A 16,756-nucleotide genomic window follows, 5' to 3' on the forward strand; every position below is an offset into this window, starting at 1 on the left:
CCACAATGCACTCGAGTAGGCTATGTCATGCGCATGAGCTGCACTGTGCTGTGTAATGTTAGGTGATACAGTGGAGGTCATTTGACGGGACGATGATGATTATCGATCAGTCAGTGAGAGAATCCTATCATGCGCTCAGAAAGAGCGCGAGCGGAGCATCGATTTGAGCGCCAGTCCCATGCAGGTATTTATATGACTAAAGACTATAAAGTATGCCTGAACCCTTTTTGCTATGCTGGTAGTTAATATAGATCAGAATAATTCTGACTGTTGATGTAAATCGATTGAATGAATGAATAAACAGCATGGTTTCAAATGTCCCTGAGTTTGTGGATTAGTTTGAAGCTCCGCCTCCAGAGCCTGGGGACTTTAAAGCGCTCTCCGCTCTCTGAAGCCTGAGCTGCGCGGCACCATGGCAACAGAGCGGCCCTCCAGACTGCGCGTCTTCTCTCTCAACTGCTGGTGAGCTCAGATGATGCTTCCGCGTAACATCACGCATTTACTGGGTTAATTATGCATGGATTTATTTATGAATATTTTATGGGTTTGCCGCACACGACTAAGTGTAAAATACAGGTTTTTAAGTAAATAATATAGTAGTTTTATTGGATAAATTAGCATTTTTTCATTCATTTTTGAGCTTTAGCAAAATAATTTTGTCTAATTCTAGCATATTTCATTATTCATTATCATTGTTATAGCATATTTCTTTGGTGATGTTGAAATCTTTTTTTGTGGGCCTATAATTCAGTCAACTAGAATAGTAACTTAAGTATGTAATAAGTATGAGTGTTGCAATATGTTTGTCTGTTTTTGAATTTTTCTATTTTTTATATATATTTTTATTTCAGTTTTAGTTTTAGTTTTAGTTCTTTTAATACATCAAGTTACAGTGCATGAAAGAGATTAACGGTAGCTTGGCAAATAGCTTTTTTTTTTATATTATTTCAACTAACTTTTTTTTTTTTTTGTAGTTAACAGCAATAGCCCTGGTGTATTTAATTTTAAAATAGTGGTTTCCAGGCTTTCAAATGGCACTGAAAATAATCAAATCTTCATAAATAATGGACACTTTTTGAATGGAATGTATTACTATTAGTAGTAGTATAGTAGTTAGAGAACAGAAAACCTTTGCATTGAATGCAACTTTTAGAAATATATATATATATATGACCCTGAACCACAAAACCAGTCATAAGGATCATTTTTTTCAAAAAATTGCATCATATGTAAGCGGAATAAATAAGCTTTGCATTAATGTATGGTTTGTAAGGATTGGACAATATTTGGCTGATATACAACTATTTGAAAATCTGGAATCTGAGGGTGCAAAAAAATTAAATATTGAGAAAATCACCTTTAAAGTTGTCCAAATGAAATGCTTAGCAATGCATATTACTAATCATAAATTTAATTTTGATATATTTACAGTAGGAAATTTACAAAATATCTTCATGGAATATGATTTTTACTTAATATCCTAATGATTTTTTGGCATAAAAGAAAAATCAATCATTTTGACCCATACAATGTATTTTTGGCTATTGCTACAAATATACCCCAGCGATTTAAGACTGGTTTTGTGCTCCAGGAACACATATATATATATATTATATATATGTATGTATGTATGTGTGTGTATGTGTATGCTTTAGGTTGTTGGTATAAGTATGAAGGTGAAAGCACATGAGCAGACAGGTTGTGGCGGTCACATGACATGCAGTGTGGGCCTCCTGCTCTGCTGATGCCAGCACTGTCAGCACCATGTTCCAGAACAAGACACAATAATGCAGACTGTGATTGTAGCTGAGACAGAAAATGTGGTTTTTAATACTTCCTCCGATTTAGACGAAACAGCAGATTATTAAAGCAGAGAAATGATAAAGAGCTGTGAAATGATGAAGTCAGCTGTGTTAATATGTAGATCATAATGACTGCATATGTGTATACAGTAAATGCTGTTGGGGTTTTATATGTGGGTTAGAGTAGACCACAAGACAATAGTGACTATGGTTTTGTGTTTTTCAGGGGAATTCGGTTCTTCAGTCAACTCTGTACACAGCGGTATGAGATGATTGGAGAATTACTGGGCCGAGAGCAGCATGACATCGCGCTGTTACAGGAAGTGGGTTTTACTGTACACTTTTAACCCCCTTATCCTCTGACTGTCTTTAGGGATTAATCCAGTGCCCTTGTGGCTTTAGCAGTTCATTTTGCTTCATTTCCCTGATGGACGAATAACACTGTCTCCTAAACCTGGTCGGTAAAGTGTTTAATGTTTTAAACGAAGTCTCTTATGTTCAACCAGATCAAAAAATTCAATCAAAAACACAGTAACACAGCAAAATATTATTACTATTTAAAATAACTGTTTACTTTTTGAATATGTTTTAAAATGTTATTTATTTAATTGATGCAAAGCTGAATTTTCAGCATCATTACTCCAGTCTTCAGTGTCACATGATCCTTCAGAAATTATTCTAATATGCTGATTTGATTTTTGCTGCTTAATATTTTTATGGAAAGTGTGATACACTACCAGTCAAAGTTTTGAGCTAAGTATAATAATAATAATAATAATAATAGTGTAATATGGTGATTTGGTTTTTAGCAAAAAACTAAGTTTTGGGCTAAGTAAAATAAAATAAATAATAATAATAAAATAAATAAATACATTTATTCAATAAGGATTCAATAAATTGAACAAAATGACAGCAAATATATTTATATTGTTACAAAATAGTATATTTCAAATAAATGCTAGTCAGTGAACTTTCTATTCATCAAAGAATCTTGAATAAAATGTATCACAGTTTCCACAAAAATATGAAACAGGACAACTGTTTTCAACATTGGTAATATTCAGAAATGTTTATTGAGCAGCAAAAGAGCATATCAGAATGATTTCTGAAGCATCACGTGACGAGAGTAATGAAAATTCAGCTTTAATCACAGAAATAAATTACATTTAAAATATATTCAAATAGTTTTTGATATTTCACAATATTACTGTATTTTTAACAAATAAACGCAGCCTTTATAAGAGATTTCATTAAAAATCATAATTACTCTCTGAAAGTTTTACTTAATGAATTCTTCAAAAATAACGGAATGTTTTTGAAGTGAATGTATTTTTTACCTCCAAAATATAGTATTGCTCTTTGTGATCTCTAAAAACCTTTGAATTGAATGCACATATGTAAACCTTTTTTCACATAAACTTAATTTTTACTGCTTTAACATTGTTCTAGGTATGGAGTGAAAGAGATTTCCTCTTCCTGAAGAGAAAGCTGTCCTCCTCTCATCCTTATACTCACTATTTCAAGAGGTCAGTTCAACTCGCCGTGACATGAGGGACTTTGAATGTTGCTTTGTACTTCAAAGCCGTTGGGATTTTGAAAGAGAGACTTTGAAACCTTCTGATCAGCGATCAAGCGGCTAGGCGCTCTCACACATTCCATTGAGAAAAAGGTGGGAAATAAAATCCCCACTAAGAGTAGAGTTCACCCAAAACTAAAAAAAATCCATAATTTACTCACCCTTGTGTCGTTCCAAACCCGTATGACTGCTTTTCTTCTGTGGAAACACAAAAGGAGAAATTTTGAAGTCCATAATAGCATTCTGTCAGGAACAGACCAACATTTAAGTTGTTATTTACTAAAAATGTGTCACATTTGGTAACAAGACACAAAAGAACTAACGTCATGTGGTATCCCTTCATCACTGCTTCATCTGCTTTCATTGTATGAAAAAGATCAGGGACATTCTTCAAAAGTTCTCCTTTTGTGTTTCATGGAAGAAATCATATGGTTTTGTAACAACTTGAATAAGTGAATAAATTAAGACTTTTTAAAAGCTAAAAAATCTTCATTTGAGACGTTTGTTTCAAAAGAATCTTCTCAGTGACCTTTATATCTTATCCTTATCATTATGAGACAAGAAAAATAAGGCTTGATCTTAAAGCATGCAATCAATAAAGCTGATTTGGCAGAATTGGTAATCATCTCACTTACTGCTCAAAGAAGCAGTACTATCTACAGTTAACACTGCAACACTCTTAGACTCCCCCAAAGCATGAAGGGAATTAGAAGCATTCTTGGTGGTGTCAGCTATTACTATTGCAAATCCTTAACCCACCTTTTCACTATTGGTTTTGACGCAACCTTTACTCTCTGCTTATTCACCATGGTAAAATTAATAAATAAGGCAAGGCAAGACAAGTTTATTTATATAGCACATTTCATACATAATGGGAATTCAAAATGCTTTACATAAAAGGAAGTAAAATAATCATAAAAAATAATCACAACAATAAAAACATGGAATTTAAAAACATTTTTTTAATTGATTTAAAATGAATTGAAACAATTAAGAATAGAAAATGATTATACATAAAATACAGTGCAGTCAGTTTGGACGTAGCACAGTGCTCATTCAGTAAATGCACAGCTAAACAGATGAGTTTTGAGTCTTGATTTAAATGTGGCTAATGTTTTAGCACATCTGATCTCTTCTGGAAGCTGGTTCCAACTGTGGGCAGCATAATAGCTAAAAGCATACCCCCCTTGTTTTGTGTGAACCCTTGGTGTTTCTAACTGACTCGATCCTAATGATCTGAGTGGTCTGTTCGGTTTATATTCAGTGAGTTCAGTTTATATTCATATCAGCAATATATTTAGGTCCTGGGCCATTGAGTGACTTATAAACAAGTAAAAGTATATTAAAATCAATCCTAAATGTAACTAAAGTTGTTTGACCCCTAGAGTCAAGGTATGCATTCACCTTGAGAACTTCATCTTTGTTTCCAAATACAATGACTTCAGTTTTCTCCTTGTTTTACTGAAGAAAGTTTTTGCATCCAACTGTTAATTTCATCAATGCATTGGCAGAGGGAGTCAATGAGGCTGTAGTCATTTGGAGATAAGGCTATGTAAACCTGCGTATCATCTGCATAGCTGTGATAGGCAATTTGGTTCTTTCTCATTATTTGACATGGTGGGAGCATATACAGGCTAAACAGGAGTGGTGCAAGAATTGAGCCTTGTTGGACTCCACATGTCATGGACGTCCACTTAGACTTATGCTCTCCTATACTCACATAATAACCTCTCCCTTCTAAGTATGACCTGAACCATGGCCTGAGGCGGAGTAAATTTTAATTTTTCTGTGAACTATTCCTTTATTATATCCGCACAAAACAAATGACTGCCAATATGTTCAAAAGAAAGGAAAGTAGGGTTTCGAGGGTTAATCAACATAGATAATAACCCTAGTCTTAAGTGTGTAGATGAGAGTCAAACAAAAGGTTTTTGTCTTCAGTATCCCTAATAATACTGGAAAAGCAAGTGCAGCTGTGTGATTGCTGGTGTATATACAGCAAGAGATACCTAAAGACAAATGTTATTTTGTAGCTGTATGTTCTGGTATCTGATACTATGTGGTGTTTTGACAGTGGAGTCATTGGCAGTGGGCTTGCTGTGTTCTCCAGACACAGGATCCAGGACGCTCTGCTCTACCAGTACTCTCTCAACGGCTACCCATACATGGTAAGTTATTTCTGTGTACTTCATTGATCAGTCTGCCCTCAAATATATTTTCTGTAATATGTACTCTGTTTCAAAGTATGTTAAAGTATACTTTTTCCACAAGGGACAAATCTGATATGTTTTGTTTCTTTATGGTACAATGATTCATGTAACAAAGTTTTAACACAGCAAGAATTACATTACCTTTTTTTATGTGTGTGTGTGTGTGTGTGTGTGTGTGTGTGTGTGTGTGTTCATCTCAGCTGCACCATGGTGACTGGTTTGGAGGCAAAGCAGTCGGGTTGGTCATTGTAGACATTTCTGGATTAAAGGCACATGTCTATGCTACTCATGTAAGTCACTCTCTCTAAAGTCTGATCTGGCTTTAATAGGTCTTGAGGTGTATTCTTCATGTTCACTCGGTTTTATTTATGAGTAACTGGACACGATGCACCTTCAGTAATGATACTGTTTTCCTCTCAGTTGCATGCAGAGTACTCCAGGGCTCAAGATGAATACCTGCCCCACAGAATAGTGCAGTCGTGGGAACTGCTGCAGTTTGTGCGGTAAGAGAAAGTGTGTTTTCTAAATGTGGCATAGAGAAAAGAGGTCACATGCTTTTAGTAAACGCACACCGTATGGCCTCTTTAGCCACACGTCCCGTGGAGCAGATCTGGTGGTTCTGGGAGGGGATCTGAACATGCACCCTCAGGACCTGGGAAACCGTCTCCTCAGATCCTACACTGGGCTCAGAGACTGCTATACTGAAACAGACACGTTTGATGTGAGCGCACTTCCTGTTACATGCTTATTCAGTTTGTCTGTGTGTCCTGTTTTAATTTGAATCATCACTTTGTGTTGCTCTCGGCAGGGCTGTGAAGATGGTCACACGCTAATAGCAGACAACCACTTCACAAAGAAGCAAGATCTTATTCCTTTTGAAAAGGGCATCAGAATTGACTACATTCTCATGAAGGTAAAATAATCTCTAAAGAAATTCAAAATATATAGGACTACACACATTTTTGTTGAAAGAAATTAATAGTTTTTGCGGTGGCAGGGCCATGACATTGAGAATAGAGATTAGAATAGCCCCTTCCCTGTCTGTTTATAAGTCCCTGCTAAACTCCTACTTGTTTTCCTTGGTGTATTGATTGCTGTTTTACTGTAATTTCAAAATTGGTTGTTCTTTTTATCTGGCTTGTTTTCTGTGTAAGTTTTTATAATTGTCTCTCCTGTAAAGCACTTTGGTCAGCCGAGTGGCTCTTGTAAATGTGCTATACAAATCAAATGAACTTGAACTTGAAGTAGTTTTATTCAGCAAAGATGCATTAAAATGATCAAAAGGGACAGTAAAGATGTTTTTAATGTTACACAAGATTTCTGTTTCAAATTATTGCTCTTCTTTTGACCCTCCTATTCATCAAATAGTCCTGAAATAAAATGTGTTTCGATTTTCACAAAAATATGAAGCAGCTTAACTGTTTTCAGCATTGATAATAATAAGAAATGTCTCTTGAACAGTAGTCAAACGATTAATCGTGATTAATTGCATCCAAAAATAACAGTTTTTGTTTACATATGTATGTGTACTGTGTATATTTATTATGTATATATAAATACACACACATACAGTATATATTTTGAAAATATTTACATATATATATACATATTTATATATTTATATTATTATATTTTATATTATATATAAAAATGTTTTTCTTAAATATATACATGCATGTATTTGTATTTATTTATACATAATAAATACACACAGTATACACACTTATATTATGTAACCAAAAACTTTTATTTTGGATGCGATTAATCGTGATTAATCATTTGACAGCACTATTGAACAGCAAATCAGCATACAGAATGATTTCTGAAGGATCGTGTGATGCTGAAGACTGCAGTAATGATGCTGAAAATTCAGATTTGATCACAGGAATAAATTACATTTTACAATATATTCAATAGAAAATGACAATATTACAATATTGTATTTATAGAAAATAGTTATTTTAAATATCTAAATAAATATTTAAAAAATAGTGTATTTTTTTATCAAATAAATGCAGCCATGGTGAGCAGAAGACGCTTCTGACAAAAACTTTTGAAAACTATTGTAAAGTATTCACATTGCTTTTTTATATGCCTTGCTGAACATTAGTGTTTGTTCTTTGTCTTGTGCAGGGCTCTCAGAGAGTTAACATGAAATGTGAGTCTCTTTCCACAACCAAGGGTCCAGTGGCTGATAAACCCTTTCCATATTCTGACCACGAGGCTCTGACTGCTGAACTGGCCCTGCTGCGTTTAGAGGACAGCAGACAGCATGGATCGAGCGACAGTGAGTACTCAGATGCTGGTGTGGTTGCGTTGTTCTCAGAACAGCAAAAACAAGCATTTCAAATCAGTATAACAAATGAAACCCAGCTTCAGTGCAGTTTTTATGCATACCACCAACACACTGTCATGACAGCTCTTAAAAGGATAGTTCACCCAAAAATGAAAACTACCCCATGATTTACTCTCTCTTAAGCCATCCTAGGTGTATATGACTTTCTTCTTTCAGACAAATACAATCAGAGCTTCCAAGCTTTATAATTGCAGTGAGTGGTGGTCAGGCTTTTGAAGCCCCAAAAAAGTGTGTCCATCCATCATAAAAAGGGCTCCACACGGCTCCAGAGGGTTAATAAAGGCCTTCTGAAGTGAATCGATGCGTTTGTGTAAGAAACATATCCATATTTAAAACTTTACAACTTGTAATCTCTAGCTTCTGCTAACTGTACTTGCGTTCACGAGAGAGTGAGGTCCAGCAGATGACGTAAGACGTAGCATAAGCTCCGGTGAGAATATGCTAGTCTCACGAGAACCAAGTTTTGTTTACAGCAAAGGAAAACCAAAACTCCTCTTGGCTTATATAGAAATTCTCCAGCGTTTTTCTTTACAAATCCTTGTTTTGTACTTCTAATTCGTGGCCCGTGTTTTGTTTTCCCACTTTTTATCATGGATTTATGCAATTTATTTTGCTTCAAAATCTCGACACCCATTCACTGCCATTTTAAAGCTGAATGGCTTGTAGGTGAGTAAATCATGGGGTAATTTTCATTTTTGGGTGAACTATCCCTTTAATCGTTGGTGCAAGATATGGTATTGTACGGCTTGGGTTGTTAAAAAATCCACAACTTTTATAGTGTATTTTACAATTATAATCATACAGTAGTTACGTTTAGGGTTATGTCAACACTACCGTGAAATATTATTGACATTTTAAATAACTGTTGTACTATATTTTAAAATGTAATTTATTCCTGTGATGCAAAGCTGAATTATCAGAATTATTACTCCAGTTTTTAGTGTCACATGATCCTTCAGAAATCATTCTGATATGTTGATTAGATGCTCAAAAAACAAGAAAAACAGTTAAGCTGCTTTCAAAACAGCAGCTTTTATTTGAAATAGAAGTCTTTTGTAACATTATAAATGTCTTTACTGTCACTTTTGATAAATGTTTAAATTGGGCGTTTGGACTTCAACACTGAAAATGGCAAACAAAAGCTATATGCCAAAATAATTGTCATTACAGTAACTAAAGTATACTACAGTATATGTTCCTATAACAATTTACACTAACTTTTCTTTATCCGTTAACAACAAGACTTCAGGGAGTTAAAAAGCTACCAAAGCATGATTCTAGTGGTGCACAGATAAATGTTGGTAGAGCGACGTTTACTTGTGAGCCAGGATTTAGATTCATATAAGAGAGATGGAGGAATTTTGCATCAGTTAGCAAAAAGGAATGTGGGAAAACTGGAGTACTAGACTAACTACAGGATACCGGATATGTGATTGTTATGTGTGTTATGGTATGTACTGTCGGTTTCACTGGTTTGTGAAAGATTAGAGCGACCCATCCTTCCAAAATAGTTTAGTTTATTTATTGAACATGACGAGGCCATAAGTGCAAACATAAAGAAATACTGATAAAGACTGTTACAGAAACATTGTCCAAAATGTACACTATTTTCTTGTTTGAAACGTTAAATAAAAGGACAGTAAAGATATTTGTAATGTTACAAAGAAATTATATTTCAGATAAATGCTATTCTTTTGAACTTTCTATTCATCAAATAATCCAGAAAACTTTATATTTTCATGATAATATAATTTATAATTAATAAATGAAATGTTTTTAAGCAGCAAATCAGCATATTAGAGTGATTTCAGAAGGATCATGTGACACTGAAGACTGGAGTAATGATGCTGAAAATCCAGCTTTACATCACTGGAATAAATTACGTTTTAAAATATATTAAAGCTGCAGTCCGTAACTATTTTTTGGTTAAAAATGGTCCAAAATCAATATTTGAGCAAGTACATAACCAGCCAGTGTTCAAAACTATCGCCTTACTTTAGCCCGATTCACAACGGCTGATAATAATGTTTTCTATTTGAGTGGTACGGGTAGGTTTTCACGGGAAATTTGAGCATGCTGCTGTGTCATTACGTCACGTCTGTAAACATAAAGAAGGTGTCCCGGCTACTAGGCTACCGCATGTGAGCATCCTGCAGGTGGCGCATCGTTTATAGCCTTTTCTCACAGCAGCTAGAATAAATAAATGACAAAAAATCATTTTGATGGCGGATTGTGATCCAGAAAGGATTATGTGTTTATAAAACACATGTAAATTAAATTAAATTATATTAAAGTTTTAAATGATTACAGATTACAGATAGCCTGAGATTACACAAGATTTGTATTTTAAAGGAAACGAGTTCGAAGGGAGCATAGTTTGCTTTTTGAGTTAAAATAATTTCTTAACATGAAATTTGAATGGTATGACAATTAGATTAGACTGTACAGAAATTAAAATCTACACGTTAATACACACTATACTCATAGTCACGCAATGCTGATGTTGTTAACATTAATATTTTGAGAATAAAGTATAACAATAATAATAATTTGCACGGTTTGATGAGCTAACAATCTTTAGATTTAGCGCAATTTATTTTTAATGCTTTTGTCCTCAGTTGGTCAGAACAAGCTTGGCAGACTTGTTAATTACTTATTTGGGTCATAAATTCCAAGCTGTAGGCTAGAATCTGTGATTGCGAAGTAAAGTAAACATCCACACCGGTGCGTGACTGACAGCTACACATTCACCTCAAAACATTAGATTCATCAGCCATGCCAGAGTACAGACCACACAAGCAAGATAATTCTGCAAGTAACTGCAATTCCAGGTTTTCAAACAGAGATGGCGACAAAGAGGCAAAACTTAAGGACTGCAGCTTTAACATAGAAACCAGTTATTTTAAATTGAAGTAATAATATTTCAAAATATTATAGTTTAACTGTATTTTTGATCAAATAAATGCAACCTTGGTGAGCATAAAAGACTTATTTCAAAAACAAAATTAAAATTTTACCGACCCCAAACTTTTGAATGCTAGTCTTTGATGTCACTCCCATGAATATGATGTTCAAGAAAGAGCAAACCATTATTAAAGGGGGAGCACGTCACAGAATCTGCAAGAAACAATGATATTTTGTCTTCCTCCAGCATTGGCTGTATCAGAGCAGATGGACGTGGTCACAGAGGCGCGCGCGGTGGTAAAGGAAGGCCTGTGTCAGACCGAGGCCCTGCGGGACAAAGCCATGCATCTGATGTTCGGCGCTCTGCTGTTACTGCTGCTGCCGCTGGCTATGGCCTTCCTGCCCTGCTCCTGTTCCTTCAGCACCGTGGGGCTTCTGGGAGCCATTTGCATGGGCCTTCTCCTCTCTGGAGCTCTGCTCTACCTGCTCTTCACCACACACATCAAAGTCCTGAAAGAGACTGAAGACCAGATGATGCTGACCTCTAATGACCTCCGATGGTTCTCCAGAGCTCCAGCCGCTGAGTCCTTTTAAACGGGAGGAGTAAGGTTGACCCGTAAGAGCTGGTCCTGGATCAGGTTACTGTACCTCAGTGTTACATAATAGCTGTTAGGATATAACTTGAAGAGCTGATCTGAGATCAGTGCTCTGGGGCTATACCTACCTCAACTCAGTGAATAGACAGATTAATCATCACAGAGCTGCTGCTCTTTGCATTTCAACAAACTAAAAAATCTTGAAGGCTGGAAAGGAAAGCCCTGTTTGTTTCCATGAGGGCAAGTTATTTAATTATGTGCTTGTCTATGCCTGTAAAGACACTCCGAACAGTGTGCTTTCTGATATTTTAATGTAACTTAAAGAGACTTAAGTCAGTTTTTTTAACGGTTTGTTGTTGAGGTATTACTAGACCACATTTTATGCATTATAAACACTGTTTGAATGTCATTTTATCATAATCATGAATAAATAAATCTCTATTCTGAAGCATTTCCATATTTACTGTAGGGTGTTTTAAATAATTCACTCCCTTTCCACAAGGTAGTGCTCTTGCTCTTGTATGCAAGAGCATAAAAGGCGAAATGGTCAGTAAACATTCTGTATGGATGCTAGTATTTGGCAAATAGTAGCACATAAATAAAAAAAGTTGAAGATCCATTCTTTATTATCTAGATGTAAAATATTTTTTTACAAAAAAAACAAACAAACAAAGTTATGCTAAAACATAAATATTTAGACATTGTTATGAAATTAAATTTGTTTGATGAATTAATATCTGGTTTGTGGAACTGGAGAGGGAACAATAACAGTTTTGTAGTCTGTGACATTTGTTTTCTGTGGTTAGCAAGCTATTTTTATTTGTAGCTTTCATTTTCTTTCACAGAAATTCTGAACATTCAGCAACAATAACTTTTGCATTTATTACATGAAAAAAAAAACACCTCTTGGAGAAGTTTACATAACTTTTTTTTTTTTTTTTTTTTTCAATATGTCCATAAATCCATGCATGATAATTATACAAAATTAGGGGGAAATATTGTTATAGTTTTTTTTTTAAATCTATTTTAACATATGATCCTTTTTTTTTTGCCAAGCCTATAATGCTACATCAGACTAGCAAGTAACACAAGTGAAGATTGTGTCTTCTAGTAGGTTTTTATAATATTTAAGTAGGAAACCATTACCATAACAATATTATAGACAATAATTAACATCTATGCCCTTTTGTTAGATAACAAAATAGTAGGAGAAATAGTATTTCTGGGTGTGGTTGTAAAAGAAGGGCTAATTGTTACAACACTTGTGTGTTTGATCATCTCAGCTGAGTCAGGGATGGTGATGCATGTTATACACTGCTTTACACACTAAAGCATGCAGTTATACTGTGTTATTCTGGTGAGTGAATGTCAGACATTGTAGAAGTGTTGGCGCCTGCAAGATCTGTCACTGAAGTGTGATGCCAGAGACCATCATCCACACTGGAGCATGTGGACATTACACTATCCAATAACCGCATGTCACACACGAAAGAGCATAACAGATATGTTTCTATAGATAGGCTGAAATAGTTGAACCACAATTGTGAAACTCCTAGACAACAGCACACAAGGCTGCAAGCAGGCATTGATGCAACTCATGATAGCACTGCTATAATTAAGGGTATGTAACCTTTGGAACATTATAACCAATATAACTTCAGTTTTTTTTTTTACATATTTTTTAATTGTCTATTAGTGGCATGACCAAAATCACCCTCTCTATAAGCACCCCATTCGAAAGGGAACATAGCAAGAGTTGTGCAAGAGAAAGCAGAGTTTCGTTTTGGAACTCATGACTTTTGAGAGAAAACTTGACAGGTTTAAATAGTGAATGTGGACCTGTGATTGGTGCGCGGCGCCACACATCAGATGGGTGTGACCTTAGGTGTGGTTCCCCTCTGAAGTGCGCGCACAGACTCTGGTTTGGCCATAAGCGCGAGCAGAACCACTGAGAGCAGCGATGACTGCCGAGCCGATTCGCTCGGCTCTGGGCTCCATCTCTATGGAGGACACCTCTCTGATGCTGCCCTCCGACAAAAAACAGCGGACGGGGCAGCAGCGCGTCCTGGAGCAGGTGAAGTCCATTAAGAGAAGCAAGTCGACGAAGATGGTCAGGAATGACTCCATTGCGTCCCCAACAAGTAAGTGCGCTGTTTATATGCACAGAGCAGAGGCATTAGTTGTAATGCCATTAAGACAGCGTGAAATAAATCTCACAACTTTAATAAACTTCACTTATTTGGCAGTATCTGTATAAAAATCATTAGCAAGTTCAAGCAGGTCTTTGAGGCAAAGCTGCATTCATTTGTAATCAATATCTCAAACACAAGATTTTTTGACGGGGTGTGTCTCAAAACCTTGTGAACTTGAAGTCTATCTACACTGCATCTTTGGGGCTGATATAGGCTACAGTATGCACATTTTATCCCATCCTGCATGCATCCTAAATACAGTGCAAAGTATGTTTTAAGCTTGTTTCTCTGGGAAGTCAATAAATTCCAGGCCACTGTTTCATAACAAATTACGGTAAACATAATCATATCACGCATTGTGGGATATAGTTTAGTTGTGTTTTGAAATCATCATGATTTATTAATGTTTTATTTGGCTGGAAGCAAGTATAAACAACTTGCAGTCTATTGTGTGGCCATGCAATACAATCTAGTGTAGAATAATAATATTAGTTTTCAGTAAACAATTGGGACTTGTCTAGTAATTATTTATTATAACATTTTAATTGTTTATCTCTTTGAGCATGCAACACTGTTTTTATCTCTGCTAAATCTTTACTATGAGTTGTAAACACTCAACAAGTAGGCTACTCAAAGCTCAGGAATATTGAATTTTCAATAAACATAATTATTGATACTAATAAAAAAAACTTAATCACAAAGTAATAGTATTGTAAGTACACATGACAGCAAAAACTGCAACAGAACAAACTTTCCCTTGTGAAAAAGAACAAAGAGTACAAAGAGTACTTATTATGGAAATTATGTACTTATATAGCCTACATAAGTGGGAACTGAGTGTAATGTTTTCAAACACTTAAAGGGATAGTTCACCCCAAAATGAAAATTCTGTCATTAATTACTCACCCTCATGTCGTTCCAAACCTGTAAGACCTTCGTTCATCTTCGTAACACAAATTAAGATGCATTCTGAGAGCTGTCTGACCCTCCATAGACAGCAATGTAATTAACACGACCAAGGCACAGAAACATAGCAAGGACATCGGTAAAATAATCCATGTGACATCAGGGGTTCAACCGTAATTTTACAAAGCTAAGAAAATCATTTTTGTACACAAAGAAAACAAAAATAATGACTTTATTCAACAATTCATCTCCTCCAATGCGCCATTATTATTATTATTAATTACTAATAATTATATGATTTATTAATATTATATGATTCCGTAGTGCCATTTTGGAGAGTATCCACTGAGCATAAACAGCGTTTGCTGTTTTCGTTCAAATCAATGTGTAAATAAACGTACAAATTTAATATATTGAATTTTGGTTAATTAATTAAATTCATTTATTAAAATATATTAACTTTAAATGCAATGTGAAATAACACAATCATCAAGTACTTGTGTTTTAGTATATTAATCAACACAACAAAATAAGTGTACTTTTTAACCATTATTAAAAAAATGTACTTCAAAGTAAAATTTGACTTTTTATTTATAATTAAACACTTCTTTTTCACAAGGGTTCACTTTTTTTTTTTTTTTTTTAAAGCAACCACATAATTTATTCTTGCTGCAGTGCATTTTGGGAATCTAAGCAGCAGCGTAGTATTCTGTGGCCATCACAGTATTACTGTAAATATACAACTGTAACAGACACTTGTGATTACTGTAGAACTGCTACTGTAAAAATGACTGACAGTACAACAGTCATTAGCCAGGAATATACTACCTTCACATTTTTGTGAGCTTATGCTGCCCAAAATGCTGTCTAGGTAGGCAGCTCACTATAAGCTTTGAGACACAGACGTAATCCTCCCAGTGTTTAGAAGTGACACGTGTCTAGTGCAGAAGTTTGCTAATTTTCATTCAATTCAGTTACATTTAATATCTCAAGGATTTTTGCTGAGAGAATTATGTGTCTTATTTAACACAGTTGCATGTTGTATTTTATTGCATGCTTTAATAACAGACTTAATTCATAACATATCAATATATCATGTGCAAATATATATGAATTTTCAAAATATCTGAATGTCTGGGTTGCTGACAAATTTTTGTTTTTTGCACCAAATAAAATTGTATTAATATTTAAGAGAAAGTGTGCATTTAAGTGCTGTATGTAAGTTTTTACGTATTAATGTAAACAGTCCTTTGATATCGTAAAACAATTATAGTATATATGCTCCCCTATTAGAATGTAAATAGGCAGAATACTGCATGTGTAATTATACAATAATTATAAAAAAGTTATTTTTGTAGTTTAAAGTTTAATTTGGAGTATATCATGTTGCTTTGCTGACACTAATGACGTTAATGTAATGATGTTTGTTAATGCTATTAATGGAAGCTAAGGGTTAGTACATATACAACAATTATTTGTCTCTTTAGAGAAATTTTGAAAATTAAACTTATATTGCCTATAAGTGAGACATTTGGATAGTGCGGCATGATTGATCGGGAAAAAACCCCAACAATATCGTGATATGGATTCAAGTGAATATTACATGCCTAATCATGTTTAGTGTTTGTCAAAATCAAATTTTGGTGTTTAATGTTTTAAAATTAGTAAATTAGGACAGCCATAAACACTGGGATTGTAATTTTACAGTTGCACCATAAAATAAAATAAATATAATTACATATTTTTTCTTAAATTTCTTGATTTGTTTACTATAGTAATATTTCTTTTTTTTTATTTTGTATTATTATTATTATTATTATAGTTTTATTTATATATAATTACACAATTTGGGGGCACATTTTGCAGCTCTACAAACAAACAAAGAGAAGCTGGGGGTTCTAAAACATTTGAAAATATATTTTTGTTTATATAAATGTTGCTATTCATGTTTAACTATGTGAACTAGACATTCACTAAACGTATCATATTTAATTATCAAATCTAGTTACTAGTAAATTAGTGTAATTATGAAATTTGTCAATTTGTTTGCACTTTCTGTAGCTCCGGGATCGGCGACAGAATTCAGTGAGCCGAAATTCCAGTTTTCACCTACAAAACTGAACGGCACGCTCTTCAGCTCCAACATGACAACAAGACACAGCAGAATGGTAAAGTCTCACACACTATATATACTGTACCGCTTGACAACACTGA

General features: G+C 34.6%; 2 protein-coding genes across 4 annotated transcripts in view; both read left to right on the forward strand.

Annotated features, from left to right (window-relative positions):
* The first annotated feature begins 17 nt into the window (after window positions 1-17).
* LOC306860667 (sphingomyelin phosphodiesterase 2-like) lies at window positions 18-11,900 on the forward strand. 2 transcript variants are annotated; one of them, XM_079402479.1, is made up of 11 exons: window positions 46-184; window positions 327-462; window positions 2,029-2,125; window positions 3,252-3,328; window positions 5,453-5,546; window positions 5,789-5,878; window positions 6,009-6,091; window positions 6,177-6,309; window positions 6,397-6,501; window positions 7,722-7,875; window positions 11,096-11,900. In XM_079402479.1, exons 2-11 carry the CDS (start codon window positions 413-415, stop codon window positions 11,440-11,442), a joined length of 1,230 nt encoding a protein of 409 aa, XP_079258605.1. In that variant the 5' UTR covers window positions 46-184; window positions 327-412; the 3' UTR covers window positions 11,443-11,900. The 2 variants fall into 2 exon arrangements, with proteins under 2 accessions (XP_079258606.1, XP_079258605.1); XM_079402480.1 differs by having other exon boundaries at window positions 18-462; window positions 11,096-11,894.
* A 1,404-nt stretch (window positions 11,901-13,304) lies between these two features.
* The window catches only part of LOC306860213 (plakophilin-1-like), a 33,352-nt gene continuing 29,900 nt past the window's right edge, over window positions 13,305-16,756 (forward strand). The window contains exons 1-2 of one of the 2 annotated variants that reach the window (XM_079401790.1): window positions 13,305-13,585; window positions 16,604-16,710. In XM_079401790.1, the coding sequence (XP_079257916.1) occupies window positions 13,405-13,585; window positions 16,604-16,710 (288 nt within the window). In that variant the 5' untranslated portion in view covers window positions 13,305-13,404. The remainder of the gene's footprint in view (window positions 13,586-16,603; window positions 16,711-16,756) is intronic. The other variant, XM_079401791.1, reaches the window with a different exon arrangement.

Source organism: Barbus barbus (genome assembly GCF_936440315.1).
Source record: "Barbus barbus genome assembly, chromosome: 41".
Classification (NCBI taxonomy): domain Eukaryota; kingdom Metazoa; phylum Chordata; class Actinopteri; order Cypriniformes; family Cyprinidae; genus Barbus; species Barbus barbus.